General features: G+C 36.9%; 1 protein-coding gene, 1 long non-coding RNA gene and 1 pseudogene across 5 annotated transcripts in view; 1 reads left to right on the top strand and 2 right to left on the bottom strand.

Moving 5' to 3' along the window:
- The window catches only part of LOC135771649 (uncharacterized), a 34401-nt pseudogene extending 21854 nt beyond the window's left edge, over positions 1-12547 (bottom strand).
- Positions 3047-11537, top strand: LOC135771774 (uncharacterized). Of its 3 annotated transcripts, none has more exons than XR_010543038.2 (4): positions 3047-3347; positions 4513-4609; positions 4921-5054; positions 11146-11537. It is a non-coding gene; the product is annotated as an uncharacterized lncRNA (long non-coding RNA). The 3 variants fall into 3 exon arrangements; XR_010543039.2 differs by lacking the exon at positions 3047-3347 and adding an exon at positions 3820-4321; XR_012337140.1 differs by lacking the exon at positions 3047-3347 and having other exon boundaries at positions 4333-4609.
- Positions 12548-16986: 4439 nt separating the features above from the next.
- The window catches only part of LOC141282444 (uncharacterized), an 11469-nt gene continuing 2332 nt past the window's right edge, over positions 16987-26123 (bottom strand). Inside the window, exons 1-2 of one of the 2 annotated variants that reach the window (XM_073815412.1) lie at positions 21372-21548; positions 16987-20943 (exon numbers count right to left, since the gene is read on the bottom strand). In XM_073815412.1, the coding sequence (XP_073671513.1) occupies positions 19607-20943; positions 21372-21375 (1341 nt within the window). In that variant the 5' untranslated portion in view covers positions 21376-21548 and the 3' untranslated portion in view covers positions 16987-19606. Of the gene's footprint in view, positions 20944-21371; positions 21549-26123 lie in introns of those variants that run through there. The other variant, XM_073815411.1, reaches the window with a different exon arrangement.

Here is a 26123-nt window from a genome sequence, read left to right as displayed (position 1 = left end):
CGTATATAATGAAAAACATTATCTGTATTTGTAATGAATTTATTGTTGCAGTAAAAAATTTTGGACTTAGTTTAAGAGTTTATTTTTTGTTTTTACACCAACCAGTGACTGGTGCCACCAAATTAAGGCCAAGGTTACATTGTGTTACCTTTTAAGATACATTGTTACAGTTCCCTTTCGAGGGAACTCGCTCTGCGTCACTGCGGTGACACTTTGGGGACGCCTCCAAGGGTAAGTGCGTCTGAATGTGTATATCAAATTCAACCAATGGTGAGGCTTAATGACAAAAAAAAGGGTGACGCGGGAGCCAGGAAGTATATCACTATCTGAAATATTGCCAAAGACGGCATTACAGGGATGCAGGAAGTATGGCAAATTCCCTTCTCAGGGAACAACAGTTACATACGTAACCAGAGATGTTTTCATTTGTCAAACACAACTACGCAAAAAAGCATTTTGTATGAATCAACATTTGCATACAGAAGATAAACATTTAAAGCTAAAAAAAATTGCATGTGTGCTTAAAAAGTCTAAAATTTGTATGATATTATCCTATACAAGGAATAATATGGATTTTTTCCCAGTTTTTTGCATAAAATAGATTCAAGCACTTTCAATGACCTGTATCTATGCAAGTATATTTTCAAAAACTTCCCAGGGCCTTGAATTCCCCCACCCCCAGATTCACAAACTTTCAAGGATTTCAAGAACCCGTGGGAACCCTGATTCTTGTTTGGGGAAAAGAATTGTGAAATAGAGGTGGGAGACATTGGAAAAAATGAATATCTCAGGTAAGTATTAAGTTTCTAAAGGTATTAAGTTTGGTGAGATGTTGCCTGTTTTTTGTGGTCTGGTGGTGTTGTGTATATCGGTAGATCGTATGCCATACAGAACCGTTTACCACTGAACCTGCATTAACGACGACAGTAGTGCTTCTGGCCTTAGTCAAATGGTTTTCCGTGTATGGTCGGGTTGTGGTAAGATTATGGCATTAGAGATTGAGGTTAGGTCATTTCAAGGGTTTATGCACTGATTTACATGAAAGGAGCAACCTCAGGAGAAGGAAGGACTGAGGAGAAGGGTGGCAGAGGGCACCGTCACTCAACTGACCATCCCAAAGGGTCTCATCGGTGCCTCAAGTATGCATTAAGGGATATCAACATCAAGTCCTATACAACAGATCTTTTGTCCACACATATTTAAGTTAACGTTACTAAAGAAAGAAAGAGATAAAAGAATTTGCTAAATTAATAAAGTCTTGGAGGTAAAACGTTAGCTATCTCCGTGTTTACATCAATCAAAAGCTTTTTTAATATTATATTCTCTTCATATAGATGTTCAAATCGATCAAAAACCACAAAAATATATATTTGTTCTCTAATATTTAGGTTACTAAATGACGAAAGAGAGAAAAGGAATCTGTAAAGTAATGTTTGTTTCTGAGGTAAAATTAAACGACCGTGAGGCGAGTTCACAAGCGCGTGCTGGAGGAGCGGAGAAGAGAAGCGCGTGCTGCAGCTGTGGAGCGCACACAACTTGAACACTAATAAAGAATACGATGGATTTATTGATGTTTTCAATTTCCTTAAATATTTGTTGGATAGCAGCAGTAGTGATCTAGGGTGGCCAGCTGGTGCACATACTGCAACATTTTAAAAGCACACGTAAGCTCACAACACAACGAAATAAACGACAACACAACAAAATAAATGACAACACAATGAAATAAATGACAACACAATGGAAACAAGCCAAAACGGAAATGCCCCCGCCCACCGGTGTAGGTCTTTCTTTTTTAAAGACCTACACCGGTAGACCTATGGTAACGTTAGAATAACGTTAGGGGACCGTTAAACTAACCTAAAAATAACGTTATTTTAACGTTAACGTAACATTAGAGGAACGTTAAACTAACCTAAATATAAAGTTGTAATTCTGTAAAGAAAACTTTCCTGGCTAACAAAAAACAAACCTTAAAAAAAAGAACATTATGGGAACCAAAAACTAACGTTTGGGAAACGTTTTTAGAACCAAAAATGTTAGCTGGGTTTTCTTTAATCTCATTTCACATGTTCGTTCGTTTGTTGAAATCATTTGCATTCATTTTTATTGGCACAAAAATGATCCAATAACCCAACACATACCAGTAGAGACCATTATAGTTTCCATTACAACCAATAAAACTCCCATTAAAACTATTACATCCGATAGAATTTGTGTGATGGTTTCTATCATTTTATAGCAGGGAGGTTTTGGTACCCAAAAAAATAACCAAAATACCATATGGGAACGTTCTGTGTTTGCTGGGCTCCCGGTTTTCATCAAAAATATCTAAAAATGTGTTCTGAAAAGATCGAAGCATTTGGAGCTAAGGACGACACAGAGATAAGTGATTAAGATCAAATTTTCATTTTGGGGTGAACTAATGCTGCGTTCCAGGCAGGTTTTTAAACCCGTGAGTTACGACTTCAAAACGACTCACGACCTTATGCGTTCCAGACAGCCTGTAACTCGTGTTTCTACATCCTTCTACCGGTGAAAGTGCACTGGAACGGCATTCAAACCCGTGACTTACCACCCGTGAACTCGTACTAGATCGATGTACTCCCAGTTCAGAGTCGTGAGTCGTGGTTTTGAAGTCGTGAGTTACGGGTTACAGGTTGCCTGGAACGCAGCATAAGCCAACATGCATGTTCCTCAATAAGTACCCTGCAAACACGTGTATGTGGGGCCCATATGGGTTACACATGGGCTAGCTGGGTACAGAGTGGGCATGGGCTCCAAATGGGCATATTATCTGGGGCCCATCTGGGCTGAACCAAGTAGGTCCCACATGGGCAAACCCAGGTGGGCTCCCCATGTGGGACCCACTTGGTTTAGTAATGGGAAAGGGGTACGTGGGCTGGAAATGGGCTACTGATTCAGTTTAACAAGAAGACAAGTGCAAACACTGTAAATCCCAAAGGTTATCTACATGAGTAGATAGTACAAATATGGTCTTAATTTATTTTAATATATACATATACTTAATATAAATATAATTAAACTTAATGCACAAATATATGTTTTGTTATTTCGCCACTTTAACACAATACTTTGATCTAATCAAAAAGTCAATTTTACCCAATTTTGTGCAATTTAAAAGCATTAAGAGCATGCAGATACAGAGAAATAAAGGCTAAAAAATACATTTGAGAGTTTACAAAACTGCAGGATGGATCTCGCGAGATTTTATACAGCAATACCCATCCCCCACCCCTCTTTGAATCTCGCGGGCACCATGATGACACTCACTGCCATTCTGCTGCAATTTTCCGGAGGAGACTTTCACTGTCAATGTATTCAAGGTAAGAACCGAATAATTGCACACAATATATAAAAAAAAAATCGATTTTAATCAAAATACATTGTTTTTAAAGCATAATATTTAACAAAACATGTACTTGTCAAGTTAGAATTTCAGTTAGATATCCAGTTCCCTAGTTCGCGCCATTTTCTGCCATTACAAAACGATCTTCTTTTTAAATAAGTTAATTGTTGATACACAAACTCTGTCCAACTTGACTGAATTTCAGAACCTAGCTTTATATTTTACCACAGTTTTACAATATAAATCCCACAATTGCAGTAATTTCTTTATTTGTTTAACGATAGGTGTGCACCACAGTTGGTTACGTGGTACATTTACTTCGTTAACATACACTTGAGTTAAAATTTTTGGTAATATAGTACATTTACAAAAAAAATAAGTACGTTTACTCTTACTTTAAGTATATTTTTTTAATGGAAAAGTTGTACTTTGCCTTGCGTTCATTCATTACTGGATGTTAATTCATTACTAAATGTATATTTTTAATTGCTGTCGTGTTTCTAGGGTATCCGCGAATTAATGACTCGTTTGAGTCGTTTCCTTACAACGTATTACAAATGAATGAGTCTTTTGAGTCGATTCTTTACAAAACAAACTGTCAAAAGTTTTGAATTGGTTCGCGAATCAGTTTAAATGAATTGTTCAGATCGCTTCAAAAACTGAATCATCTGGTGCGGTTTCATCAAGAAACACGCAGAACACAGTGTAGGATGACATGAATACTTGAAGCAAAACTTCACACGTGTATCCGCCATTATATGCGCGACCTGTTTGCAGTCAGACATAGTTACACGTGCGCAACCTCCGAAATACTGTACACGTGACTGTACAACAGAATGACGAAAATCGATCGATGCTTGTCTCGCTGTATACTGTACTGTATGTTGTAATTGCTTCTTACAACAACATGAGATACTCAACATAAGAAAACATGAGTTTGGTCTAAAATCGGTTTGTATTTCATGTCACTATCTTAAGAGATTCTCTAAGTTAACTTTAATATGCATAGGGAATGCAAAAAACTGTAGGTTTACAGATATTTCAGATAAGCTGTATACATTAACACTGAGACCACTAATTACATGCTCGTCTATTCTGTGTTTGTATAAAGTATTGTTTAATCTGTACTGTTTGTGTTGCAGTTTCACACTGTGCCCTACATATGGGACCATACAGACAAAGTGTTTCTGTTTGCTGTGGAAACGAGAAATTGGAAAGATGAATATCAGAATGTCAGAAGTAAGTATTTAAGGTTGTTGTTCTTTTTTTAGGAAAGCATGCATGTATGTGTTAAAACATAATCAAAGGTTATTGTTAAAGGTTAATAAAATTTAACATTCTGTACTTCTGACAAATATCTTACTCTATCTATCTGTCTGTCTGTCTAGTGTCTATCTATCTATCTATCTATCTATCTAACCATTTGTGTATGACAGAATAATATATCTGATATTGTTATAGTATTTTTGAAAAATGTAGATGACTGCTTCTTTCTTGCAAAGCTCAGATGAAATTTAATCTCACTTTAATGCTCTTTATGGATTTTACAGGAAACTTGAAAAAAATGCCCTAACAAACAAAATAACAAGAAGAGAGGCAGAAAAGGCTGTGTCAAAGTGGCTAATTGGTGCCGGGAAATAGGAGGGAATCGCACTGCAAGGGCACATGTTGGAGAACAAATGGGGTGAGTCTTAAGATTTACATTTTAAATGGAAATACAAAGTTTGAAAAGACGAATGATAGTGCACATCAATGGGGAAGATCACGCGATAACGGAGTTATGCTGCATTTACACCGACCGCGGTAAGGGCGTGAAGCGCGAGTGATTTCAATGTTAAGTCAATGTGAAGACGCGCTGACGCGCGTCAAGAGGTCCCGCGGCGCGGAAGAGGCGTTCGGCGCGGCGCGGAAGACGCGTTTCCGCCTCTTTCGCGCGTGAAGCTCGGGCGAAAGGCGCGAATTGAGCGTTGTGCGCGGTACGCGCGGTAAGCGCGAATGGTGCTTCTTGTGCATCTAGCGGTTCACGCGAATTTGCGGCTGACGCCCGAGTTGAAAAATTTGAACTTTGGCGGAATTTCGCGCCGCGTTAACCAATCAGGAGCCTGCCTGCTGCTGTGGTGGCAGCCCCGCCCGGAGTCACTCACTCAAGCAGTCACTCGAAGCTATATGACACAAGTTGTTATTTCTATAGAGGAGACAGGAATAAAAAGGACCTCGCTTGGAAGAGTTAGGACTTTGGGCAACTTGGTAAGTTGTAATACACGCTTCACTTTTGAGTCACGTGACGTTTATCTACCCGCGGCGTTTATTTTTCCCCATAGTAAGGTTACCCAATACAAAACTGGTAACTCTCTTGATAAATGCACAAGTAACATCAGTCATCTTGCAAACAGACACTCGCACAGCAGTTGCCCCTCCCACAAGAAGCGGATTTGCTTCGGACGCGCGTCAAATGCTTGCTTTTTCCGCGCGTCTACTCCGCTCTACACGCGCGAATGCATCCAAATTGTTCAAGCGGCAAACCACGCGCGGTAGACGCGATTTTGACGCCCAAACCGCGTTTGGTGTAAACTCAGCATTACACTCCCACTAGATTTTTTAGTGTCACTCAGCAATACATATACTTAAATAGTAACACAAAATGTTCTGGTGAAATAAAATCTTAATATGATTTTAATGAAAGAAAGTGCTCTGTAACAGAGTTACAATTGCTAAGTGGCATTAAAATAATCTAGTGGGAGTGTAACTCCGTTACCCCGTGATCTTCCCCCAATGCAACTTCAAAAATGTTATACCGTGTGTGCTATTACATACAGTGACTGGGAGGGGACATGTTCTGTTAGCTTAGTTTTGTCTTGCGAATTTTAATTTTCCAGCTAACAGAAAAAAGGTCTAAGAACGTTCCTTGAAAGTTCCCAACATTCCCAAAAATGTCCTTTTTTTGATGTTCTAAGAACGTTTCTGGGTTGTCTGAACGTTAGAGGAATGTTACATTCTACCATTTTCAAATGTTATGACAATGTCATGTTTTAATGTTCACACAATGTTTAAAACAATGTTTGCTTGCTTGTTATGTAAATGTTAGAGAAAAGTTGCATTTTATTATTTTAAACGGTTATAAAACATTATTCTGAATGTTCAGTAAAATACTGCTGTAAAAAATATTTTTCCCTTATTAGGTTTAGATGTTGATGTTCTGTTTCATTTTAAGTCACCATTATGGTGATTAGTGTGTGTTGTATTTGGACTCTTGCCTTTTTGCTTGCTAGTTTTTCCCTGGTTGTGTTAACTTTGTGTGTATAAAGCACATTTGTTATAGTAATGTAAAGTTAGTGCAATTTTGTAGTGGTTGGTACATAATAACGAAGATCACACACAGTATAATTAGTTGATTTACTCATCAAGTTTCTTGTCTGTCAGTAATGTATATGAGATCCAGCAATCTTACAGCAGTTTGTCATTGAGGATATTTAAAACTATGGACAAAAATTAACTGCATTATATTTGGGACGCTCAAACATCAAGAATTAAGAGTATGAATCTCAACCATGGTGACAATTAAATGAAAAGCTTCATGCTGCAATGCATGCTTGGTATTAACAAACTATAAATCTCATCCAGGACTCCCAGAATGCACTGCAGCGTGGATAAATAATTATTGTTTTTTACAATTTTCTTTGTCACCATGGCTGAGAATCATACTCCAATTCCTAATGTTTGTGCAGCCCAAATATACAGCTGTTAATTTTTAAGTTTCTAAAACTCCTTAATGACGAACTGTTGTGATAGTGCTGGATCTCATAGACGTTATTAAAAGAAAAACTTTTGATCAGTAAAACAATTATTTACATGATGATCTTTACCATTACATTCTAACCATCACAGAATTGCACTAACTTTACATTACTGTAACAAATGTGTTTCATAAACACAAAGTAAACACAACCAGGGAAAGCTAGAAAAAATGTCAAGAGTCACAATAATGGTGACTTAAATAATTGTGACTTAAAATAAAAACATCAACATCTAAACCAAATAAGTGAATAGTGTTTTCTACAGCAACATTTTTACCGAACATTTAGAAATAATGTTTCTTTTAAATAATAAAATGCAATGTTTCTCTATCATTTACATAACAAGACAACAAGTCAAAATAAAAAACAGTTGTTTTAAACATTGTGTGAACATTAAAATCATGACATTTTGTAACATTCCTCTAACGTTCAGACAACCCAGAAACATTCTTAGAGCGTCAAGAAAACTGGACACTTTTTATGTTGGCAAAACATTTTTGGGAAACGATGGGAACTTTCAGGGAAAATTCTTAGAACTTTTTTTGTTAGCTGGGTTGTGGGAACATAATCCTAATATGATCGTAGCCAAAAGATATTGAATCATGGGTATTCTAAATATTCTGACCTGTCTGAGATTAAAATGGGTAAGTTCACCCAAAAATGAAAAAAGTTAATTAATTACTCACCCTTATGTCGTTCTACACCTGTAAGACCTTCATTCATCCTCAGAACAAAAATTCAGATATTTTTTATTAAATCCGATGGTTCAATGAGGCCTGCATTGACAACAATGACATTTCCTCTCTCAAGATTGATTAATGTACTAAAAACATATTAAAATCAGTTTATGTGAGTTCAGTGGTTCAATGTTAATAATTTAAAGTGACAAGAATATTTTCGGTGTACCTAAAAAACAAAGTAACAACTTATAGTAATGGCTGATTTCAAAACACTGTTTAAGGAAGTATTGGAGCTTTTATGAATCAGTGTGTTGAATCAGGTGTTCGAAGCACCAAAGTCACGTGATTTCAGCAGTGTGGCGGCTTGACACACGATCTGAATCATGCTTCGACACGCTGATTCATAACCGCTCCACTGCTTTCTGAAACACTGTTTCGAAATTAGCAATCACTATTAGGGATGGCGAAAACGAAAAATTTTCTTGACCGGCCACCGAGCCTCATTAGCCGGTTGAAACCGGTTAACCGATAGGCCTATTAGTTTAAAATATGCTATGCTATTTAAAATAACAGCCATTTCTAGGTATGTGACAAAATGACGTAATACGCACGAGCGCTTCCAGCAGGTATTCAGCGCCAGACACGTTGGTGACTTAGGAAATCTGTAATATCTTTGCTTTGTGAATACCTCTAAAGCCCATATACTAGTGACATAAATTACTTCCTCACGTTGATTCTCACGTTCGAATTTCCAAGACAGCTGTCGTAAGAAGAAAGTTATAAGTGAAGCAAAATTTCTCTCGTGTTTGGCATTGAAATCCTCTATGAAGGCGAGTATTTTTTTGTTTCAAACCAAATACTTTTGAATACATTTAACTTGAATTAGGTGAAGTTTGGGATTGATTGTAACATTCGCATGTGCTTTTTTAAGATCCGCAAGTGACGTTGTTGTCAAAAGCAGAATCGCCCATTCAATCATATTGGCTTCCAAAACTTCTCCCTTTTCATCAATCCGTGCAGTATTTTTCAAAGTAATCATACAGAACGAAGGATTAGACTCTCTAGATTACATTATTGGCATAATTTTGTCAAACATATAAATAAATGCATGCATGCAACATGCATGCATTTATTGATTTATGAATGATAAATAACATAATCATCAATGAATGTATTAATAATATCTGACCATTTAAATTGCTCGCCAGCATTATTAGTCAATTAAGAAATATTAAAGAAACAATTAAATGTTTCTTTAATATATAAAAATACAGCAATATTATTTGAGAGATTTCATATGGAAAGATATGCGTGGATTGATGCTCTGGGTTTCATTAATTAGTGGTTAATCAAAAATAATAACATTTTTATATATCTTTTAAAAAGATGTCATCTTAATATTGTTGGGCTTTTAATTACCTACAATGTGGTGTTTGAATTATGCAAATAGACCAAGAAATGAGGAAATTATGATATTTTAAAGTGTTTGGTCAAGCGGAAGAGGTCACAGTTTTTCATAGTTTTATCGTTTTAATTGGGTACAAAAATGCCCCCTAATTTTCGAGATAAAAAATTCCATAACTTTCTTAATAATTATCCGATTTTAATAATTTAAAAACCATGTTAAAGTTCTTTTTATTATCTATCATATGGTTATAATTATATATGAATTTTCTAGTATTTATATTTTTTTGTCACATACTTACCATTTCGAGCCGCGCCTGCAATTTCGCAACTTGCATCTCTCTGCGCTCTGCCTCCGGCTCACACACACACACAGACCTCACAACACTTTTAAATCCCCTACAGCGCGAAACATAAGTCCCGCAAACGCGGCGCCGTGCTTAGTTTCGAAATAGTTTAGGTACTAGGTGATCGCGTTGAACTTGAAAATAAAGGCGTTTGTGAAGCTCATTTGAAAATTGCCGCGGCTCATTTAAGAAAATGACAGCTCAGAAGAGACTGCGCTTTAGTTTGGGGTAGTAATAATAAAGACATAGGATGATCATCATCACCTTTTCTGTTACCACTGAAATATAGATGTTATGTATTTCCAAATCTAAACCCATCTTATGCGGAATGTTGCCTAATAGACTGCAACACGATAAAACCAATGGATTAAACGGGCACCTTCAGAATGTGTAAAAGACGCACCGGTCTCGGACTGTGTTTGTTCTAGAACAAATGCAGCAAAGATATTTAATGCTTGTATGAGGCATATAGGCCTACGCTGAGTTTTATTTATTTATGATGAGGTGCGTTCTAATTAACAATGCAATGCAAGTGAACGCGCCGTGCCGGCGCCTTCATGCATCGACCGGTAATTATATACTCTGCTATATTTGCTTTTTATTTATTAAATACATGCATTTGGTTGATGAAACATTTATTAAAATTAAGATACAATTTATACAAAACGAAATTCACTTTAAAGAAATGCTTTCTACAAAGCAAAACTTAATAAAGTGGTAAAAATCATGGCTGAGGATTTACAGAAACAAAACTTTCTCTGCACTTTACTGTTAGCCTAAAAGACATAAATGTTAATAATTTGGAACACAACCAGGAGAGACTTTAATTTTAATTATTTTATTGCTGTATTTTATTTACTATTCGAATAAAGGAATTTATCAAAAAATAGCCTGTAGCATTTACTTTTCGCAAACCTTGTGAGCATGCGAAACCAAACGCAGTGACCTCGCGCCAAATGTTTTTTTATTGGTTTATAAAGTACAAACAGACCAGTTATGAAAAACTGAGTGTGAGGGATTTGTTCACTTCACACAAAATGATCTTGGAAAGAAAGAGATGACTAACTGTAGTAGGGTTTAGTCCACTGTCTATAATAGCCTAATTTACAGATCCCTTTTTTTAACCGACAACCGACAACTTTGACCGGTTAACGTTGATACGGTCAACCATCGGTCAAACGGTCATCGGTTAACATCCCTAATCACTATATAAGTGGGGTTCTTTTTCTTTTGTTTTTTGCACACAAAAAATATTCTCATCACTTTATAATATTAATATTAAACCACTACACTCACATTAACCGTTTTAAATATCTTTTTAGTACATTAATGGATCTTGACAGAGGAAATGTCATTGCTGGCCTTGCAGGCCTCACTGAGCCATCAGATTTCATCAAAAATATCTTAATTTGTGTTCTGAAGATTAACAAAGGTCTTACGAGTGTGGAACAACATGATGGAAAGTAATAAATTACATTATTTTCATTTTTGGATGAACTTAACCTTTAAAATAATGTCATGAAGGGTAATTTTATATTTTTTTTTCAAAGGGCCGTTGGGACAGCGACAACATAGGAGTGAGGAGCTGCAGTAATGTTGTCTTGTTTGTAAAAACCTTTATTTTAGATTTTTCTGATATGCATATATAAAAACAAGTTTTTCCAAATAAAGTTTTACAAGAGTGAATTAAAGCGTTAGTCCATCAAAAAATGAAAAATCTGTAAGTATTTACTTTTCCTCATGTCTTTCCACACAAGGCAAAACCTTGGAATGACATGAGGGTAACTAATTAATGAGAGAAATTTAAATTTTGGATAAACATAACCCTGTAAATGTAATTTTTTTCCCTTTCTTTAGTTGTGTTTTATAAAGTTTTAAATGTACAAGTCCTAATAGTCATGTTCAAATTATTAATAAACTGCATAATGAAGTAAATCATGAACTGCTGTTTTCTGTTTATTGAATACCTTTAACATTTTATTGAAGTTTAATGCTTGGAAGTTTTGTATTTAGGGGTTTACTGTAAAATAAGGTAACCCAAACCAACAAATATTGTAGCCCATAAATATACCAGTTGTAACCCATAAGTGCCCTAAATAAGTCCTATCTGGGCCCCATCATTAACCCATGTGGGTAGTCTCATGTGGGTCCCATATGGGATCTACCTGGTCTACCCATATGGGCCCAATAAGGGGCCCATCAAGAGCCCATCTTCAGCCCATGTGGGCAAACCCATGTGGGGCCACCATGGAACCCCCAGACAAAACTAACTGGGCCCCATCTGGGCAGCCCACATGGGGCCCACTCACCAGCCCATATCCATCCCTTATGGGCCCCACATGGGTGTGTTGACAGGGAAGCCTTTAAAATTTACATTTTTGGGTCTTTTGATTAGTGAGTTTGTGACTGAAAACGCAAAACAGGTGCTCACATGACAGTTAAAAGTGTAAAAAACACAACAAAAAATAAAAGGAGACATACCTGATGGAATAAAATCATCATCTTCATCAGTGCGATCTTCCTCTTCCGTGGGTTCAGTTTTGATTTCTGTGGGTTCAGTTTTGATTTCTGTGGGTTCAGTTTTGATTTCTGTGGGTTCAGTTTTGATTTCTGTGGGTTCGGTTTTTATTTCTGTTGGTTCAGTTTTGATTTCTGTTGGTTCAGTTTTGATTTCTGTGGATTCAGTTTTAATCTTCTTCATTAGGTTCGTGCAGTCGATGAGTTTAACTGAACACATCTTCAGTTTGGTCTGCAGGATCTGCTGCTGTTCTCCAGCGTTACAGACAGAATCCAGAGATTCTGTGGAGGTTTGATCCTCCTGTAAGCTCTGTTTACTGTCACACACTGCAGTGTCCCGCATCGTCTTAACACTTAAATACACCGAGACAATACTTCGTTTACACTCAATGAAACACGCAAGAGAGAAAAACACCGAGGATACACAAACACGTCACACGCGCGCTTCTTCTTCTTCTTCTTCTTCCGTTTTAATGGTGGTTGGCAACTAACTTTAATAGTGCATTACCGCCACCATCCGGACTGGAAGTGTGGTACTAGAGTCGCGCTCTTTCTTTCTTTCTTTAGTGAGTTTATCTGCGGACTAAAGAGCTGCAGCGCCTCCTGCTGTACTGGAGAGAGAAGACGCTCACTGCTTTACAATGGATTTAACAAAACAAGTGAGGTGTGACTTTGGATGGCGGGATCGTATGTATGTGTGTATATATATATATATATATGTGTGTGTGTGTGTGTGTGTACATATGTATATATGTATTTATAATATACATTTATCCTTCTGACTAATAACACTGCCATTTTGTCTACTTTTTGTTTATAGACAGATTTAATGACAAAAATTTGCATAATTAAAAGGGTAGTTAGTTTTAATGATTCAATTCAATTCAATTTTATTTATATAGCGCTTTTCACAAAAGTCAATTGTTTCAAAGCAGCTTTACATAAATAGAAGCAGTGAAAAGCACAGAAAAACTACAGATAGCACAACAAAATACATGATAGCATAAGCAGTTAAATTTGCTGCGGCTATGACTCAATATTATAAGTGAACGTATTACTAAAGTAACATCTAAAAGAGGAAGCTAAGTAAAGCCCAAAAAGGCTGCCTCCCCGGGGTGAAATACCCCCTAGGAGAAAAAAAACCCCGGGCTTTTATCCGAGGAAAAATAAGTCCTAGGAGGGAAAAACCCTTGGGAGAACGGATAAGGAGATTTAGCGGAGATTAAGCTGGTTCTGCCGGTGATCGTTGGTCAGGCATCAGCTGGGCATCATGTGAAGGACGGCCAGTAGATCAGAGGTGTGCCGACTTTCACATCTACCGGGACTGGGTCTGTTTGTCTCGTTGTCCTCGGGTCGAGGACGAGACAGGGAGAGAAAAACAAAATCGTATTAGCGTAGCGGCCGTTCATATGTATTGAAGTGTCACACAGTGATGTGGTTTAACTCAGCTTAGTTCCAGACAGACTAACTATTGCGGCATAATTATATTATCCACAGTTGAGGATTTAGCAAACTGGGGGCCCAGTGCCAAGGTATATATGGTAAATAAGGGTCACCTTCCGATCTTTAAGAGAAAATGAAACCTGACGACCCATTTGACTAAGGCCTAAAGCCCCACTGTCGTCGTTAATGCAGGTTCAGTGGCAAACGAGTATGTATGGCATACTATTCACAAGACACACGAAAGCGCGAAAAACGCAACCCGACCCTACATACTAACCCGTTTGACTAAGGCTGGAGGCCCCACTGTCGTCGTTTATGCAGGTTCAGTGGCAAACGGGTCTGTATGGCATATTATTCACAAGACTTACGATAGGGCCAAAAACGCAACCCGACCGTACGTGCCAACCCGTTTGACTAAGGCTGGAGGCACTGTCGTCGTTAATGGAGGTTCAGTGGCAAACGGGTCGGTATGGCATACTATTCACAAGACACACAAAAGCACCAAAATCGCAACCCAACCATACGTGCCAAACCGTTTGACTAAGGCCGGAAGCCCCACTGTAGTCGTTAATGCAGGTTAAGTGGCAAACGGTGGCAAACTATTTAATGCAATTCATTTTAAGTGTTCATGCAGAAAAGGGTTTTATTTATTTATTTGGTTGATCTGTGTTATGACCGTGAGTGCTTTGTTCCGTAAAAATAACTATTGCGAGTTAAGTACCTTTACTAGACAAATTATGCGAATGCTTTGTTGAAGAGAAAAGTTTTAAGTTTTAAGATTTAAAATTATCGACTGTGTCTGATTCTCGGACATCGGTTGGTAAATCATTCCAGAGCTTAGGGGCTAAGTAGGAAAAGGATCTTCCACTTTTAGACACTTTTGATAGTCTAGGGATAATCAATAGGCCAGAATTTTGCGACCGTAGTGTGCGTGATGGATTGTATTCTGATAGCAATTCTCTAAGATATGAGGGTGCTAAGCCATTTAAAGCTTTGTAGGTGATTAGTGATATTTTAAATTGTATGTGATATTTAACTGGTAGCCAGTGTAAAGATGCCAGAATTGGGCTTATGTGGTCATACTTCTTAGATCGAGTAAGTACCCTTGCAGAAGCGTTTTGAACTAGCTGAAGCTTGTTGACCTGATTTGAATGGCATCCCCCGAGTAGCGAGTTACAATAGTCTATTCTAGAGGTCATAAAAGCATGAATAAGCTTCTCTGCATCAGATGTAGACAGTATATGGCGTATTTTTGAGATATTTCTAAGATGGAAGAATGCTGTGTGGCAGACGTTGGCGATATGACTATCAAAGGATAAGTTGCTGTCGAACATCACACCTAAGTTCCTAACCGTGGAAGATGGCACCACAGTACAGCCATCTATGTGCAATTTGTTATCTGACATATTATGTTTGTAGCGATTTGGTTCAATAATAAGTATTATTATCTTATTGGAGTTAAGCTTAAGAAAGTTACGTGCCATCCAGTAACTAACATCGCTAATGGAGTCTTTTAGCTTAGAAAACGTGTGTGTTTCGCTGGGATGCGAGGAGATGTAAAGCTGGGTATCATCCGCATAGCAGTGAAAACTTATGTTATGTTTCCTGATAATGTCTCCTAGGGGTAACATGTATAACGAGAACAGGATAGGACCTAAAACTGATCCCTGCGGTACACTGTATGATTTGTTTGCCCTAAATAAAACTAAAAACACATAATATACTTTTAAATATGTCTTAATTAAGTTAAATAATTTTTTAAACATATTTTAATACAAATCTTGCTATTATTTTGTTAAAAAAGTGTAAAATGTTTGGACATATCTGCTTTTACACTATTTTGACCAGCAGGGGTCGCCAGCGTGTGTGGTGTTTCGAACCAATTGATTCGAAGCTTCGAAAAGCTTAAAGGGGCCATGGCACAAGACTTTTTTAAGATGTCAAATAAATGTTTGGTGTCCCCAGAGCACATGTGTGAAGTTTTAGCTCAAAATACCAAATAGATAATTTATTATAACATGTTAAAATTGACACTTTGTTGGTGTGTGCAAAAATGTGCCGTTTTGGGTGTGTCCTTTAAAATGCAAATGAGCTGATGAAGTGCAAACACTGATCACAATGATGGTGGTTTGTTGCAATTGAAACTCAATTGTGTTGTGAATTATTTTTTCTCCCTCTTTTTCTCTGCACTAAATGGCAGTGCTGTGATTGGATAGTGCAGATTAAGGGGGCAGTATTACTCTAATAAGAGCTCCTTATGACATCATAAAGGAGGCCAAATTTCAACGACCTATTTTTGTATGTGCTTGTAGAGAATGGTTTACCAAAACTCACATTTGCTAGGTTGATAGAAGCACTGGGGACCCAATTATAGCACTTAAACATGGAAAAAGTCTCATTTTCATGCCATGGCCCCTTTAATTTCTCCCATCACTGTGTGTGTGTGTGTGTGTGTGTGTGTGTACGTACATATATATATATATATATATATATATATATATATATATATATATATATACATACATACATACGTATAAAAACCGAGAAAAATCAATTTTTTAACATTTTTGTAAAAACACGTTTATTATTATGTTATCATGTTATTATTTTGTTTTATGGTGCTACTTAGCTGTATTTTTAAAGTTATGAAGGTTTAAATCAAAACAAACCAACTGCAGTTGCATTGATATTAATTGGAATTAAGAACCAAAAATGAGATAAAACGTATTTATCTCGTTCTGCAACGAAACTCTTCATGTAAGAGCCATTTATGGTGTTATTCTTATTTTGTACACTAGGTGGACTATTGAGTTTGGGAAATGTATAAAATAAGTAAAGAAGTAATGCTGCACAGGTGCGGGTAATGAGCATACCAGTTTTGACCGTGATTAGAATGGCATTGAAAAGCCATATGTAACATCTGTAAGAATTTGTGACCTTTGTAAACTCTTTTTAATATTTAAACTATATATGAATAAACGAAATATAGAATGAGAACATGAAGATATGGACATTGTTACTGGTACACGAGTCAAACAGCATTCGCCCACAACCTCTGTGAGTGACTGATTGGCAGTCACCGCAACACTTTATCTATCTATCTATCTATCTATCTATCTATCTATCTATCTATCTATCTATCTATCTATCTGACCTAAATTCATAATCAAGTTTACTTATCCTCCCTCATAAAAAAATAAACATACAGTAAAGCTGTTTGATTGCCATTTGTTTACTACAAATACATGGCTATATACAAATACAGTAGCAAAACTGTTTCTATTCTATCATCCCTGGTAGGTTGTTATTCTCTATTTTTATCATATAACTTCTGTTTTAAGATTATGAATTCTACAGTTTCCTTTTAATAAACAGGAACCAAATAAATATTTTTAATTATTCTCTCTTGAATATGCAAATTAAAAGTGCAGTTGAAGTTCAAAGCCTTCATTTTCATCTGTATAGATACCTACAATGACATTCTTCTTTTTTTATTACAACATTACATTTAACTGTGATTGTCATTAAAATACTAATAATAAAGTAAAAAGAAACCTGTTATTCAATACAATATATGGTATCTGTGCAGTGAAAGTGTGACAAACTTGTCCATTATGCAAAATATAGTGGTGTTCCTCTACGCAGTCTTTATTCCTCTCTACAAGCTCTTGCAGTTCATTTCTATTGTGCTACCATATCAAACTGGCATCTGGTCAAGATGATCTCAATGCAATAACAGCTCCTTTAGCTTTCCTAGAAAGAATAAGAAGACTGACAAAATACTGAATAATTATGTACACTTTAATTTACCAGCCCAGATAATAGACCTATAGCTGAAGTCAAAAGACATAATAATTGTTAAAATGAACAAAGCATTTACTGAATAATCTGAACAGTTCCTTTCTTAAATGAACAATTAATGACATTGTGGTCCCATGACTTTAAAACTTTGAAACCAATATGTAAAATCACACAGCACACAATATAAAATAAAAGAGTTTGACACATAAAAAATAGTTTATAAAAGAGATAAAAATGATAAATGTGTAAATAAAATATGAAAAACAACATGAATTAACACTATTGTATATAGTTATGAACAGTATGTTTGCTCCCAGACACATACACCCTTTACCAGCTTGGCACCTTACCTCCAAAATACAGAACTGTTAGATCAATCTGAAAACATGAGCAGCACAGTTTTATTTCATTTGTATGTTTGTTCTGTTGTATTTATCTGCGATATTGCTCATCATTTGATTATTTGTTCTTATTTTACTATTAAAGGGTAACTAAACCCCTGACTCTACCCAGTGCAATATTTCAAAATGCAAGAAAAGTTTGGGGGCTGCAATGGAGAATTTTGTCAAGGGTGTGGTGAGATCGTAACGCTTGATACTGCTTACGTCACATCGTACAGCTTAAGTAACTTAGTACCGCAACATCCAATAGGAAAATTCAACTTCAGTAGCCACCGATCGACCTGAGGAGGGCAGCAGTCAGGCATTTTTACACCATATATTGTAGCATTGAATAACTTATACCCAAATGTCAAAAAAGTTACTCAAATCAATGAACAGCACCAATACAGCCCCATTCTTACAGATCATTAACTAAAAAAGTTGGTTTAGGGTTTAGTTACTATTTAATAATATTTAAAGCTATTTTTTGTGTCATAACCTTATTAAGGTCACTGGTGGTATACAAAGTTTGACTGTTGATTAACTCTTCCCACAGACACTACTGTGTTATGGTTTCTCTCCAGTATGAACTCTCTGATGATCTCTGAATTGAAATGGATTACAGAAGCTTATTCCACAGTGAGAGCAGACTTAAAGCTATGGTCTACGATTTCAAAGATTGTTCATTATTAATAACCTCGTTTAGATGCTGGTTATGGTTCTACAGTAAAATCCTAACAATATAAAGAGAAAAAAGTATTTAAAAAATCCATTCAGTCTATTGGGTGTACGGTAACAGATAAGTTGACCAATGTAAACTGTCCGGCCGGACTCGACTGTCGATACACGACTGTACACAATACAAATGATTTCTCATTCAAATTATTACTCTACCAGGCCGTCAGAGCCGCACTGATTTGCTTTTCCATCGAGGTAGTATTACTTCAGAGTGGGAGGGATTACAGGCATGTCGTTATATTTGCGCTGCCTACTGCTGTGACATCATACAAGTGAGGGCGTTGTTGTACAACCCTAAATCAGAAAAAGTTGGGACACTGTAGAAATTGGGAGTAAAAAAGGAATGGAATAATTTACAAATCTCATAAACTTATATTTGATTCACAATAGAATATAGATAACATATTAAATGTTGAAAGTGAGACATTTTGAAATGTCATGCCAAATATTGTCTCATTTTGGATTTCATGAGAGCTGCACATTCCAAAAAAAAGTTGGGACAGGTAGCAATAAGAGGCCGGAAAGTTAAATGTACATATAAGGAACAGCTGGAGGGGGACCAATGTTTAGGAATAGAAATGTTGTCCCATTCTTGTCTAAAACAGGCTTCTAGTTGCTGAACTGTGTGAGATCTTCTTTGTCGCATCTTCCTCTTTATGATGCGCCAAATGTTTTCAGATCTGGACTGCAGGCGGGTCATTTCAGTATTCAGATCCTTCTTCTACGCAGTCTTGATGTTGTAATAGTTGCAGTATGTGGTCTGGCGTTGTCATGTTGGAAAATGCAAGGTTTTCCCTAGAGAAAAAGAGACGACGTCTGAATGGGAGCATATGTTGTTCTACAACTTGGATAAACCTTTCAGCATTGATGGTGCCTTTCCAGATGTGTAAGCTGCCCATGCCACACGCACTCATGCAGCCCCAAACCATCAGAGATGCAGGTTTCTTAAATGAGCACTAATAACAACTTGGGATGTCCTTGTCCTCTTTAGTCCAGATGAAATTGCGTCCCAGTTTTCCAAAAAGAACTTCAAATTTTGATTTGTCTGACCACAGAACAGTTTTCCACTTTGCCAAAGTCCATTTTAAATGAGCCTTGGCCCAGAGAAAACGCATGCGCTTTTGAGTTATGTTTAGATATGGCTTCTTGTTTGACCTATAGACACTACAGTGATGAGACCTATAACTGGCAACAGCAAATGGCACGATGGATTGGGTCCATGAATCCTCTTGTGCTTTACTAATGAAGACCCTTGACTAAAACTCTTCCCACAGACACTACAGTGATAAGGTTTCTCTCCAGTATGAACTCTCTGATGGTATTTTAAGGAACTTGACTGAGCAAACGTCTTGTCACACTGAGAGCATTTGTAAGGTTTTTCACCTGTATGAAGTCTTTTGTGCTTTAGTAATGAAGACCCTTGACTAAAACTCTTCCCACAAACATTACAGTGATGAGGTTTCTCTCCAGTATGAACTCTCTGATGAACTCTGAAATGAGATGAATTAATGAAGTTCTTTCCACAGTGAGAGCAGACGTAAGGTTTCTCTCCAGTGTGAACTCTCTGATGGATTTTGAAGTGACCTGAATGAGAAAACGTCATGTCACACTGAGAGCATTTGAAAGGTTTTTCACCTGTATGAATTCTCTTGTGATTTAGTAATGTATACCCGCGACTAAAACTCTTCCCACAGACACTACATTGATAAGGTTTCTCTCCAGTATGAACTCTCTGATGATCTCTGAATTTAGATGAACTAGTGAAGTTCTTTCCACACTGACAGCATTTGTAAGGTTTCTCTCCAGTGTGAATTCTCTGATGGACTATCAGCTGATATTTATGAAAGAAACGTTTATCACAGTGTGAACAATGATAGAGTTTCTCTTTATTGTGAGTATTCTCGTGTTTTTTTAATGAGCGTGAATCCCTAAAGGTTTTTCCACATTCACTGCACTGATACGGTCTCTCATTGGTGTGTGAAAGCACATGTCTCTTCAGATTATATTTACAGCGAAATCTCTTCTCACAGTGAGGACACTCGTAAGGTTTTTCTCCAGTGTGAACTCTCTGGTGAATTTTAAGATGTTGTTTGTTTTTGAAGGAATTTCCACATTCAGTGCAGTTGAAAGGCTTTTCACCGCTGTGTGTCCTCATGTGAACTTTTAGATTAGAAGAAGAGCCAAAAATCTTCCCACACTGCTCACAGTGAAACTGCTTCTTCTTTTTCTTCTTCTTCTTCTTCTCTCTGTGGTCTTCTGAATGAAGTTTCTTCTCTTGTAAGGTAGTAAAGCTGATCTCAGATCTGGTGAAGAGTTTCTGTTCTGTGTGTTTTCTCTCATGTCTCTCTAAATGTCTCTGTGAGCTGAATGTCTTTCCACAGGTGATGCAGGAAAGAGTTTGTGCTGTCATTCGCTCTTTTGATGTTGAGGACGTTATTTCTATATCCAAACATGAATCACTCTTCACATCTGAAAAAAACACGAAACAATTAAATTGTCTTTTCACTCTTATTTACACAAAGAAGGATGAAGAATTGAGATTCTGTATCTTTTTCTAGATTCACACATATAGACAGAAGACAGGTGTCAGTCCTGTTATTACAGCTGGGTCATTGCACATCAAATAAATCAACATTTGTAAACATATCCAAATATTTTATTAAAATAGAGACAACATAACTAGTGATTAACAAAACATAAATGTAATGCATGATTATTTGTGAGTATTCCACTATTTTGTAGTAGTTGTCAAATGGAGCAATTTTTTATTATTATTTTTATTTTCAGAGACTTTCAAAATCCTTTTTGCATTATATGGAGATACTTCTAGAATGAGATTAAGTCTTTTTTAAAGGATAGTTCACCCTGAAATGTTAATTTTATCATAAATCACTTACACATGTGTCGTTCTAAACCCCAAATTGCTCCGATTGTCTTCACAACACATTTTTAGATGTTTTTGATGAAAACTGTGAGTCTTCTGTCTGTCCCATTGACTTCAGTTAGTTTCACAATTCTTTTCCCTAGAAAATAATGAAGGACATCACCAAAAAGGTCCATGCGCCATATCAGTCTTTCAATAATAATATTATCATGAAGTGACGAAAACACTTTTGTGCTCAAAGAAAACTATATGAAAGATTTTATTCACTTGTTTCTCCTCCTTGGTTGTTCAGTGTGCGTTCATGACTAGGCTACGACACATGCTACTGACATCTCCTACTGACGGAGTGGTCAGCGTACAGACACAGAATACGCTTGCAAGTAATTTGCACATTTATACAAGCTGTTTTCACAGAACAAAGAAATGCTTTTGAATGATGTAAGGGTGGTCTGTGGAGACTGTGGGCGAGTCTCTCTGCTGTCCTTTAAAACGGAGCGGGAGTCCGCTGCTTGTGTTTTACGTAAACATGCTGCACAGTGTTTTTTACATGAATATTTTATGAGCTTTCTCTGATATTTCAGCACAATTGATGAAATAAGATCGCACAACTTTTACGCGCTTGCAAAATGAAACTAATGAAAGACGTGGAGATCAGCCGCTTTAGTTTTATCAATGAAAGCCTAAAGATAGCGCTGTACACTGTGTGTTTGCGCTAGAAGTCAGAAAAGATGTCAAATATTGTGCTCAGTGCATCAGATTAGATAAATCGGGGGAGAAAAGGCGAACTTGTGTGGCTATTTGAAGACATTCGAACAGATGTGCGTTCACACCACAAAAACAATCCAGTCTCACGTGTTAAAGCAACACTATGTAGTTTCCATGTAAAAATGACTTACAGCTCCCCCATGTGGTTGAAAAGCCTTAAGCTTTTACAACAAAGTAAGAAAAAAGTTGATTGTAAGTTTGATAGTTACAGTAAGGCAAATATATGTGAAACGTAAAGTGAAAATAAAAACGTATATAATGAAAAACATTATCTGTATTTGTAATGAATTTATTGTTGCAGTAAAAATTTTTTGGACTTAGTTTAAGTGTTTATTTTTTGTTTTTACACCAACCAGTGACTGGTGCCACCAAATTAAGGCCCAGCGCTACCAGCTGTACAATTTGGTGGCGCCAGTGCCACTCCTTTTAAATGTTAGCCTGGAGCCCTGCATTATGGCTTAAATAAAAAAGTGGATACAAAAAACATTGGCAACTAAGTCAGCAGGTGACGTCATCAGCATGCGCCAAAGTCTGGTTGTGAACGCACACTGAACAGCCAAGGAAGGGAACAAATTGCTGAACAAAATCATTCGTTTTGTTTTCTCTGCGCAGAAAAGTGTTCTCAACGCTTCATAATATTATTACTGAACGACTGATTTTTGAAAGACCTTTTTGGCGATATGTTTCATTCTTCAGGGTTCCCACACCTTAGTTAACTTCAAATTCAAGGACCTTTCAAGGACTTTCTAGATCCAATACCCTCAAATTCAAGGACTAAATGTGGGGACACATTTCAAGTGAGAGCAAGGTTACATTGTGTTACCTTTTAAGATACATTGTTACAGTTCCCTTTCGAGGGAACTCGCTCTGCGTCACTGCGGTGACACTTTGGGGACGCCTCCAAGGGTAAGTGCGTCTTAATGTGTATATCAAATTCAACCAATGGTGAGGCTTAATGACAAAAAAAAGGTGACGCGGGAGCCAGGAAGTATATCGCTATCAGAAATATTGCCAAAGACGGCATTACAGGGACGCAGGAAGTATGGCAAGGGAGACGCAGCGTCTTATTCCCTTCTCAGGGAACAACAGTTACATACGTAACCAGAGATGTTTTCATTTGTCAAATACAACTACGCAAAAAAGCATTTTGTATGAACATTTGCATACAGAAGATATAAACATTTAAAGCAAAAAAAAATTGCATGTGTGCTAAAAATGTCTAAAATTTGTATGATATTATACTACACAAGGAATAATATGGATTTTTTTCCAGTTTTTTGCATAAAATAGATTCAAGCACTTTCAATGACCTGTATCGATGCAAGTATATTTTCAAAAACTTCCCAGGGCCTTGAATTCCCCCACCCCCAGATTCACAAACTTTCAAGGATTTCAAGAACCCGTGGGAACCCTGATTCTTGTTTGGGGAAAAGAATTGTGAAATAGGGGTGGGAGATATTGGCGAAAATAAATATCTCCGTATTCTCCCCCATTAAAATATATTTTAAAAACCCAGGAAGGAGGGCGCCCACTTGACCACCCAAAGGGTGCCATCACTCAACTGACCATCCCACAGAGTCTTAACTGTGCCTCAAGTATTAAGTTTCTAAAGGTATTAAGTTTGGTGAGATGTTGCCGTTTTTTTGTGGTCCGGTGTTGTTGTGTATATTGGTAGATAGTATGCCATACTAGAGCTGAAGATCTTTGCCCGAACCCGACGGGACCCGTCGGGACCCGACGGGCTCGGGCGGGTTCGGGCTTCATTTCTAACATTTTACACGGGCTCGGAGCGGCCTCAGGCTTGCGTATTTCGTTATTGCCAAATACCCATCTTAATTCAGAATGTATTATCTTAATTTAATTCGTTAAGAAATATAAATTTTATTGGCATATTTATAGTGTATATATATGCCATTCTGAATTAAGATGGGTATTTGGCAATAACGAATAAGTCTATTTAGAATGAGATGTTACAATGTTACAGATGACTTATTTTATTTCTTTGTTTCAACTTCCAAGTGGCGTGTAGATTATTAGTCATGAATAAATAATGTTAAAACCTGTGTAAATTTCTCATTCTTGACAAAAGCTGTGTGTGTGCGCACATTTAAATAATGTCGGGCTGTAAACGGGTTCGGGCTCTTTAAAAGCTGTCAATCTAAATGTACGTTCGGGTTCGGGCTGCATTCTGTCGGGCTCCGGACATTTCGGGCCTAACTTTTAAGGCCCGATTACAGCTCTATGCCATACAGAACCGTTTACCACTGAACCTGCATTAACGACGACAGTAGTGCTTCTGGCCTTAGTCAAATGGTTTGCCGTGTATGGTCGGGTTGTGGTAAGATTATGGCATTATAGATTGAGGTTAGGTCATTTCAAGGGTTTATGCACTGATTTACACGAAAAGAGCAACCTCAGGAGAAGGAAGGACTGAGGAGAAGGGTGGCAGAGGGCACCGTCACTCAACTGACCATCCCACAGAGTCTCATCGGTGCCTCAAGTATGGATTAAGGGATATCAACATCAAGTCCTATACAACAGATCTTTTGTCCACACATATTTAAGTTAACGTTACTAAAGAAAGAAAGAGATAAAAGAATTTGCTAAATTAATAAAGTCTTGGAGGTAAAACGTAAACTATCTCCGTGTTTACATCAATCAAAAGCTTTTCTAATATTATATTCTCTTCATATAGATGTTCAAATCAATCAAAAACCACAAAAATATATATTTATTGTCTAATATTTAGGTTACTAAATGACGAAAGAGAGAAAAGGAATCGGTAAAGTAATGTTTGTTTCTGAGGTAAAATTAAACGACCGTGAGGCGAGTTCACAAGCGCGTGCTGGAGGAGCGGAGAAGAGAAGCGCGTGCTGCAGCTGTGGAGCGCACACGACTTGCACACTAATAAAGAATAAGATGTTTTCAATTTCCTTAAATATTTGTTGGATAGCAGCAGTAGTGATCTACGATGGCCAGCTGGTGCACATACTGCAACATTTGAAAAGCAAACGTAAGCTCACAACACAACGAAATAAACGACAACACGATGAAATAAATGACAACACAAGAAATAAATGACAACACAATGAAAGAAATGACAACACAATGGAAACAAGCCAAAACGGAAATGCTCCCGACCACACACAGAATAAAAATGTGTCACGCTGCCATATTAGTAAGGTTGCGCTTAACAATGATACATTATCATAATAATGCGCTATTGGTGTTAATGGCTTAATGTGATTATTAAGTACACCATCAAGACATGCGTTTATATTCACAATGAAATCAGGAAAAGCAGAGAAACCTATGCATTGTGCTATTAGTATCTATTGTATCTAGCTTGAAATAGTGTTATAGTATGTTTGTATTTAATTTCTTGTCTGCTTCTCTTTAATCTGTTACATTATGCATTTGTACAGTATGGCAAGGTAATTTGCAAAACACAGGAGAAGTAATAAAACATTATTTTTTTTAAAGACCTACACCGGTAGACCTATGGTAACGTTAGAATAACGTTAGGGGAACGTTAAACTAACCTAAAAATAACGTTATTTTAACGTTACCATAACGTTAGAGGACGTTAAACTAACCTAAATAAAAAGTTCTAATTCTGTAAAGAAAACTTTCCTGGCAAACAAAAAACAAACCTTAAAAAATAACATTATGGGAACCAAAAACTAACGTTTGGGGAACGTTTTCAGAACCAAAAAATGTTAGCTGGGTTTCTTTATTCTCATTTCACATGTTCGTTCGTTTCTTGAAATTATTTGCATTCATTTTTATTGGCACAAAAATGATCCAATAACCCCACACATATCAGTAGAGACCGTTATAGTTTCCATTACAACCAATAAAACTCCCATTAAAACTATTACATCCGATAGAATTTGTGTGATGGTTTCTGGGTGATTCTCTGAATTGGGTGCCCTTTAAGTCCCCCAAACTTACTTCAAAGATTTTTAATTAAAGGAAATCACAAAATGCATTTTAACGC

This window comes from Paramisgurnus dabryanus, chromosome 8 (genome assembly GCF_030506205.2).
Source record: "Paramisgurnus dabryanus chromosome 8, PD_genome_1.1, whole genome shotgun sequence".
Taxonomy (NCBI): Eukaryota; Metazoa; Chordata; class Actinopteri; order Cypriniformes; family Cobitidae; genus Paramisgurnus; species Paramisgurnus dabryanus.
Note: the sequence above shows the minus strand (reverse complement) of the source record. Positions and strands in the feature narration are given on the sequence as shown.